The sequence below is a fragment of the Canis lupus genome, chromosome 4 (genome assembly GCF_003254725.2).
Source record: "Canis lupus dingo isolate Sandy chromosome 4, ASM325472v2, whole genome shotgun sequence".
Lineage (NCBI taxonomy): Eukaryota > Metazoa > Chordata > Mammalia > Carnivora > Canidae > Canis > Canis lupus.
The window spans coordinates 8,198,290-8,207,329 of NC_064246.1; the positions used below are offsets into that span (position 1 = coordinate 8,198,290).

At 43.8% G+C, this 9,040-nt stretch overlaps 1 protein-coding gene across 1 annotated transcript; it reads left to right on the forward strand.

Annotated features, from left to right (window-relative positions):
• The first annotated feature begins 29 nt into the window (after nt 1–29).
• EXOC8 (exocyst complex component 8) lies at nt 30–4,917 on the forward strand. The gene has a single exon (XM_025448435.3). The coding sequence runs from the start codon at nt 184–186 to the stop codon at nt 2,365–2,367; it is 2,184 nt and encodes a 727-aa protein (XP_025304220.1). The 5' UTR covers nt 30–183; the 3' UTR covers nt 2,368–4,917.
• The last annotated feature ends 4,123 nt before the right edge of the window (nt 4,918–9,040 follow it).

Below are 9,040 nucleotides of genomic sequence, written 5' to 3' on the forward strand. Positions count from 1 at the left end.
CTGCCTGCGCCCGGCCCCCTGCGCAGGCGCGGTGCCCGAAGCTCAGGCTCGGGCGCAGGCGTACTCGTCTCTCTTCCATCCTGCTTCCTCAGCCCCGGAGCTCGGCGGGGCTTGGGTGGGTCTCGACAGCGGCGGCACCGGCGGCGGCGGTAGTGACAGTGGCTTCGTGAGCCTCGGACGGAAATGGCGATGGCGATGTCGGACAGTGGGGCGAGCCGCCTGCGGCGGCAGCTGGAGTCGGGGGGCTTCGAGGCGCGGCTGTACGTGAAGCAGCTCTCGCAGCAGTCGGACGGCGACCGGGACTTGCAGGAGCACCGGCAGCGCATCCAGGCGCTGGCGGAGGAGACGGCGCAGAACCTGAAGCGCAACGTCTACCAGAACTACCGGCAGTTCATAGAGACGGCCCGCGAGATCTCCTACCTGGAGAGCGAGATGTATCAGCTCAGCCACCTGCTGACCGAGCAGAAGAGCAGCCTGGAGAGCATCCCGCTCACCCTGCTGCCGGCCGCCGCCGCCGCCGCCGCCGGGGCTGCCGCGGCCTCGGGCGGGGAGGAGGGAGGCGGCGGCGCGGGGGGCCGAGACCACCTGCGGGGCCAGGCTGGCTTTTTTCCCGCTCCCGGGGGCGCCTCCCGCGACAGTTCGGGTCCGGGCGAGGAAGGGAAGCAGCGCACCCTCACCACCTTGCTTGAGAAGGTGGAAGGCTGCAGGCACCTGCTGGAGACGCCGGGGCAGTACCTGGTGTACAACGGGGACCTGGTGGAATACGAGGCTGACCACATGGCGCAACTGCAGCGGGTGCACGGCTTCCTCATGAACGACTGCTTGCTGGTGGCCACCTGGCTGCCACAGCGGCGGGGGATGTATCGCTACAACGCCCTCTATCCCCTGGACGGTTTGGCCGTGGTCAATGTCAAGGACAACCCGCCCATGAAGGACATGTTCAAGCTGTTGATGTTTCCCGAGAGCCGTATTTTCCAGGCGGAGAATGCTAAAATCAAACGGGAGTGGCTGGAAGTGCTGGAGGAAACCAAGAGGGCCCTCAGTGAAAAGCGGCGAAGGGAGCAGGAAGAGGCAGCGGCCCCTCGCGGACCACCGCAGGTGACTTCCAAAGCCGGGAACCCATTTGAGGATGAGGAAGAGGACGAACCAGCTACTCCTGAGGTAGAAGAGGAGAAGGTGGATCTCTCAGTGGAGTGGATCCAGGAGTTGCCCGAAGACCTGGATGTCTGTATCGCGCAGAGGGACTTTGAAGGAGCCGTTGACCTGCTGGACAAATTGAACCACTACCTAGAAGATAAGCCCAGTCCACCTCCTGTTAAAGAACTAAGGGCCAAAGTGGATGAGCGGGTCCGACAGCTCACCGAGGTGCTAGTTTTCGAACTGTCCCCGGATCGTTCCCTGAGAGGCGGTCCCAAGGCGACTCGAAGGGCAGTTTCTCAACTCATCCGCCTTGGCCAGTGCACAAAGGCTTGTGAGCTGTTTTTGAGAAACAGGGCAGCAGCTGTGCATACTGCAATACGTCAGCTTCGTATCGAAGGCGCCACTTTACTCTACATTCATAAGCTCTGCCACGTGTTCTTTACCAGCCTTCTTGAGACTGCGAGGGAATTTGAGACGGATTTTGCAGGCACTGACAGCGGCTGCTACTCTGCCTTTGTGGTCTGGGCGAGATCAGCCATGGGCATGTTTGTGGATGCTTTTAGCAAGCAGGTGTTCGATAGTAAGGAGAGCCTCTCCACGGCGGCTGAGTGTGTAAAAGTGGCAAAGGAGCACTGTCAGCAACTGGGTGACATCGGACTGGACCTCACCTTCATCATCCATGCCCTTCTGGTGAAGGACATCCAAGGGGCCTTGCACAGTTACAAAGAAATCATAATCGAAGCCACTAAGCATCGCAACTCTGAGGAGATGTGGAGGAGGATGAACTTGATGACCCCAGAAGCCCTGGGCAAACTCAAAGAGGAGATGAAGAGTTGTGGGGTAAGAAACTTTGAGCAGTACACAGGAGATGACTGCTGGGTGAACCTGAGTTACACGGTGGTTGCCTTTACCAAACAGACCATGGGCTTCTTGGAAGAAGCGCTGAAGCTGTATTTCCCAGAGCTGCACATGGTGCTTTTGGAGAGCCTGGTGGAAATCATCCTGGTTGCTGTGCAGCATGTGGATTATAGCCTTCGGTGTGAGCAGGATCCGGAGAAAAAGGCTTTTATCAGACAGAATGCGTCCTTTCTGTATGAGACCGTCCTCCCTGTGGTGGAGAAAAGGTTTGAAGAAGGTGTGGGGAAACCCGCCAAGCAACTCCAGGACCTGAGAAATGCATCTAGACTTATTCGCGTGAACCCCGAAAGTACAACATCAGTGGTCTGATGCTTGGCTCTGTGTATATGTATACGTATATATTGCTTATATATTATTTATATTTATATTAAGTTGCATTAGGATACTCTTTATAGTCTTGAACACAGCTTAAAAGTAAAAGACACCCTCTCAAATAAAAATGCAGAATCAAAAGAAAAAAAGAAAGAAAAAGAGTTCAAATTAAGCCCAAATAACAAAACATTGGAATTATTAAAATATATGCTTCCTTTTTAAATTATGCTAACTCTCTAATGAATATATTGCCACACTATAGCATTTCAGTGTATCCTTTTGAGTCAAAACACACTTTCTTACAGTATATATTAGGCAGCACAGAAAAATAATATAAGTATGTGGTGTTTAAGTATGTTGTGAAGTTTCCCCGTTCACTAAAATGTTAGGTATCTTTAAGAGTACAAGTGCCGTGCAAAACGACCTGCTTCATACACTCCCCCCGCCTTAAAATGTGATCAAACAATTTTGGGAAAAGAAAGGAATTGAGAAAATTGATTTTAGGGTAAATTTTGGTCAAAAGAATACCTTCTTGAAAGTGGCTAGTTTGTGGACTCAAATACATGGATCCTTATAGAATACAAGGGGAAGCTTTCAAAAAAAAAACAGCTCAGCAAACATTGCCAATGTAATTTGAGTGGCTCATTATTTTCACCTAATTAGCAGCTTTCTAATACTTGATTTGGGATCACTTACTTGAATCTTAAGGACTATAGTAAATTTTTTTTCAACATATTCCTGAACCATGTGAATTTTCAGCTGCAGCTTTTGTCTTTATCATACTAAAAAATTAAAATGATTTTAAAAAGAGAGAAAGAGACTGAGGAAACTGGCAGCCTCCCGTGATTTTTAGCTGCTTTCCCCCACTTTCCATTGCAAATTATATAGTGGCTCAGACTTCATGCAAATGGGAGAAAAGTTTTCACTGAAATATTTGTTTAGATGTCAGCATCTGGGTGCATGGGAAATTAGGAAAAATATACAAACCGCTATTGTTCTCGGTACGACTGCTTTGAGCAGAGATTTTTGTTTTTTTAAGCAAAATGAAGATAAAGGTGAGATAATGTACCCAAGGCCAAGGGAGAAAAAGAACTTTTGGTGACTCCCACTAAAATGCTACGTGCTGCCTTTTTCTCGTTTTATTTTGTATTTTCCTTTGTTCTTAAAAGTAAATATAATGCTTCGGATTGTTTAGTAAAACGAAAAGAGCTAAAGAAATTTGAGCTTCCCAAGATTTCTGAACGACTGCTTCTATTGTGCATTGATTATATTAAGATTCCTCATACTTTGAGAGAAATTATGCTAAGATCCATTTTTTCCTCTAGCTTCCAGTTGTGATTCTTGTCCAAACGTGCCATTTGATGCCAAGGACTTCCAAAGGTCATGTCTTTTATCTGAATTAAAATAGTGGTATTAAGACTGGAAATTATGTAAAACTGAAAATACCTTCCAAGAGTGGCTTAGGCTTTCTGAAGTTCCCTGACTCAGTTACTTACTGCCTGAGGAGCCCTTTTATTTATTTTTAGCTATGCATTTTCAAGGTTGAAAATTATCAAAATTACAGATTTTCTTTAATTTTTCACATAAATTTAGGATTTTCTAGATAATAACCATAACTGGGTATCTCAGCTGAGCAAAAACAGTTATAATTTGTGTTTTTTTTTTAAGATCACTGGAAACTTGAATTTGATAAAAAAATTATTATTTTGTGCAACTTACAGTTTCTAAAATTATATTGTATAAAACACATGTTGTGTAAATATCTGATGCTAGGTCCATGAAATACTTCTGAAATCAAAACTTAAGGCATGAAGTTGTAAAAACTTAAATGTGTATACTCAGATATTTAAATGGTTGCTTCTTCATAGAACTGTCTGCTTTTTAAAACTGGAAGTACAGAATTTTCTTTGGGTAAAATTTGTGTATTTCTCAATCAAAGATGTAGCTGAAGGTAGTCTGCTGGTGGTGATTGAATTAGTGTGGGAAGTTGATCAAAGAGCACCAGTGTTATAATGTATCTTTGTGCCAACACAGAGCCATTGAGTAACATCCTCAAAGTGGAGTCAGAGGTCTTTTCTCTAATTCTTGTTTCTTCAGACTCCAAAACAAGTCCTAAAAATCAAATGCAGTTAGAGATTGTCCAAAAATATAGTACATTCTGTAATATACCACTTAAGAGTTGATTGCCTTTTCTTGTTTGCTTCAAACATATACTGTCTGTCACTCGAGCTTGGAATCACAGACTTGATTGAATTAATTATTGTTGAAAAAAAAAAAAAAACACCCTGTGGAATTAAGTCTCTTATTTGATTAAAGCCTCATTTCACTTAAAGTGCTGAACACTCACTTATTTTTGTTTATAATACTACCGATAGTTAAATTATTGGCACTAGTATTTTGCAACTTGCTTACCTAGGATTGGGAATTTGGAACTTGACATGTATAAAATCAGTATATGTACATTTTGCTTATTGATATGCTGTGATATGAGGGAATCTGAAATGTTTATCAAAATAAAGCTTAAAATTTTTCTTACACTGGATAAAATTGGTGTTACAATGTTAAATCTCTCTTCTTTAGTTAGGATTCAATATTCTTATGTTTTCATTACTGAAATACTATCTTACGAGTCTAAATGGGTTTTTTTGTTTGTTTTTGTCTTTATGGGGATGACAGGTAGGAAACTGTTAGCTAATTTATATATGTGTTCTGCTTACTATCAGAATTGTGATTAAATCAGATCTCAGTTCTTTTAGGACTCCCTTGAATGGGAAATTTCAGATATACAAAATGTGAATTTGCTCTAAAAAGTGGATTTTATATCATCTGCCCATCCATAAATGAAGAAAATAAATGTAGGCCATATGGCCTAAGAACTAGGAGCATAAATGACAAAGGAATGTTTTTCAATTCAGATAGATCTGAGGGAACTTTCACATATAATTGATTTAAGAGTATTTATTGAAAAATAAAAGTATTAAATGCTATGCCTCACACTGACTATAATGTGGGGTGGGGAGGACAAACTAAATTTGAGTGTGCTTTCTCTGAAATGCTTGAGAATTGGAAAAAAAATAGAGGAAAAAATTGGGAAAACTAGAGAGTAAATTAAATACACAATAGTGTGTTGCAAATTACAATTAACGTAATGTTAATTAAATAATTGGATGCAGACTATGTTGCAAAAAAGACAACAACCCTGTGTGTTGTCATTTTCATAGTATTACGTGGGAATACTGACAAGGAAGAGGGCAACATGTTTTTGAGGAGTTTGGAGAGTCCTCATGGAATTATTGGCGTTTGAGCCAAAAAACATAATCAGAATATGATATGATATGATATGATATGATATGATTGATATGATATGAAAAAAATTCAAGTATGATAAGCAATGTGGGAGTCTTCCTTTAGGGCGTCATTTACCACTGATTACTGTGTTCCAAACAGTGTGATGAGCACCTTTATCAGGTTATTTTATCTAATCTTCGCATCAGTTGACAAAAGAGTTGTTTTGTGAAGTAATTTGCAAATAATTCAACCTACAAAGAGTTACCTAAATGGCCCAGATGGGATTTGAACTCAGGCTTTCTCTAGGGCTGGCTTCTGAGCCACTGAACTGTATCATTGGATTATGGCTGATGGTCGACATCTCTCTAGTACAGATTGCTCCTTATTTCAAAGGCTTACCCATTCATAAGTGTAAGTATTCTGTTAAAGGTGTTATGTCACAGGAATATTTTTTTTTTTTTTTTTTAAGATTTGTTTGAGAGACAGCACGAGCAGGGGCGGTGATGAGGAATAGAGGGAGAGACAACCAGATGCCCCGCTGAGAGGGACCCCAAGGCCGGGATCAATCCCAGAACCATGAGATCATGACCTGAGACAAAGGCAGCCACTTAACCAACTAAGCCACCCAGGCGCCCCTGTCACAGGACATTATAATTTATAATTTTCTTTAAAAAATAAAGGGGCAAGTTTGAGTTAATGGGATAGTTAAAACCAGATTATTTCCATTGACACCAATTTGGTTTTGTTTAAAACATTTCATTTAGGGGTGTCTGGCTGCCTCAGTCAGTGGAGCATGCGACATTTGGTCTCAGGGTTGTGCTGCATTGGGTGTAGAGGTTGCTTAAATATAAAATCTTGAAAAGATTTTTTTAAAGTTTAAATAAAACATTATATTTCTTTAATCTCTATGCCCAATGTGGGTGAACTCATGATCTTGAGATTAAGAGTCACATGCTCTGTGGACTGAGCCAGGCAGGTGCCCCATTAACATCAATTGTACATTATTGAAATCTTTGTAATTGGTAAAATTAAACAGTCTCGAAGAAATTTCATGGGGCATTAAGCTACATGAAACTTGGCTTCTACAATAAGTGCTCAAACTCCTGAACAGCTGAGTGGGTGTCACTTATATAGGAAAGTTGCCGGACAAGAGCTTGTATTTTTTAATTTATTTTTATTTTTTAAGAGCTTGTTTTTTAAGTGTCACGATTGATTCACCAAATATATTGACATACTCTCAGATTTATTATCTACCTAGCCAAACACACTAGACAAAGAGCCAAGCCAGTGTTGAAAAGTCTCTAAAATATTTGTCTGTGTCATCTCAGATAGTGCTGGTGGGAATAAAGTGGGTCACTGGCAATTTGGCAATATCTAAAACTACAGAGGTGGGCGCCTGGGTGGCTCAGCAGTTGAGCGTCTGCCTTCGGCTCAGATCGTGATCCCAGGGTCCTGAGATCAAGTCACATAGGGTTCCCCGCAGGGGGCTGCTTCTTCCTCTGCCTGTGTCTCTGCCTCTCTGTGTCTCTTGTGAATAAATAAATAAAATCTTTTAAAAATAAAAAAAATAAAATAAAACCACAGATGTATACAAACCCCTTGGCCCTACAAACCACTTTTGGAGATTTATCCTACAAAAAATATTTGCATACTTCCTAAATTAAATTTACCCATTAAGCTTACATAATTTATGAATATATTTTTAAGAACACTTCTAGTTTCCAGTTTTGTACGTAAGCTCAGAAGTTGCACTCTGTCCTGACAAATAAAAAGCTGAGCAGACCAAAAAAAAAAAAAAAAAAATCAACAAGTCTCCTTGGATCCCCAAGAGTGGGGTGGGACACAAGGCAAACCAGCTGGCAGATGTGGGAAGTCCTGCCTTAGGCGAGCAGAGGCTCGGGGTGGAAACCACTGCGGAGACCAGTGCCGTGGAGAGAGAAACCTCAGTCATAATGACAAAAACTGGGGGCTCTGTGCACAACTCTGAGAGTTAAAAAACCCAAGGGAACCCAGTCCTAAAGGGAACCCCCACAATACTGTGAACCCTACCTCCTTCCAGGTTCTCACAGTTAAGCATCAGAGGGAAACCCCTCAGATGTTCAGCTGCGAGTGGAGCAAAGAACATTCAGAAATGAGACAGAGCACTCTGTTCCTCTGTTTTCTTAAAAAAAAAAAAAAATTATTTATTCATTCATGAGAGAGACACAGGCAGAGGGAGAAGCAGGTCCCATGCAGGGAGCCCAGTGTGGGACTCGATCCCGGGTCTCCAGGACCAGGCCCTGGGCCGAAGGCAGGTGCCAAACTGCTGAGCCACCCAGGCTTCCCCTGTTCCTCTGTTTTCTTAACCAAGTCTGCTCTCAGGGGAAACTAGTTAACCTGAGCCTAACCTGCTGGAGTGTTATCAGAGCTTGGCTGACCAGGGGAAGGGAACCACCCAACCCCAGCCCATTCTAGCCACCCTGTCCCCCACCAAGGGGGAGAAAACAGCTGAGAAACACTTCTGAAATTCGCTAAAAAACCCACCTAATCACTAGATGATGGAATTCTGCACCCCACCCCCTCCCCCAGCCACCATCATCTCACTCAAGGCCTATTTATAGCAGTTCCTTTTTCCTGGTGACCTCAGGTCCAGCTACCAAGAAAAATTGCAAGGCATATACCAAAAGGCAAAAACACAATTCAAAGAGACAGAGCAGGGGATCCCTGGGTGGCGCAGCGGTTTGGCACCTGCCTTCGGCCCAGGGCCTGGTCCTGGAGACCCGGGATCGAGTCCCACATCGGGCTCCCGGAGCATGGAGCCTGCTTCTCCCTCTGCCTGTGTCTCTGCCTCTCTCTCTCTCTCTCTCTGTGTGTGCTATCATAAATAAATAAAATTAAAAAAAAAACAAAAAACAAAGAGACAGAGCAAGCGTCAGAACTAAACATGATGGGGATGTTGGAATTAGCAGACTGGGAATTGAAAACAGCTATGACTAATAAGCAGAGAGCTCTAATGGATGAAGTAGACAGCCTGCAAGGACAGACGGGCAATATTAGCCGAGAGATGGAAATCTTAAGAACTAAAGGAAAAAAACACTACAGGGGCGCCCCTGGGTGGCTCAGCCGGTTACGTGTCTGCCTTCGGCTCAGGTCATGATCCTGGGTCCTGAGATCCAGCCCCAGGTTGGGCTCCCTGCTCAGCAGGGAGTCTGCTTGCTTCTTTCTCCCTCTGGCCCTCCCCCCCACTCATGTGTGCACATTCTCAAACAAGATCTTCTTTATTCATGAGAGACACACGCAGAAAGAGGCAGAGACACAGGCAGAGGGAGAAGCAGGCTCCCTGCAGGGAGCCCCATGCAGGACTCCATCCCAGGAACCCGGGATCAGGCCCTGGGCCGAAGGC

Coding starts and splice junctions, on each gene's coding strand:
- EXOC8 (XM_025448435.3), top strand. CDS start 184: ATGGCGATGGCGATGTCGGACAGTGGGGCGAGCCGCCTGCGGCGGCAG.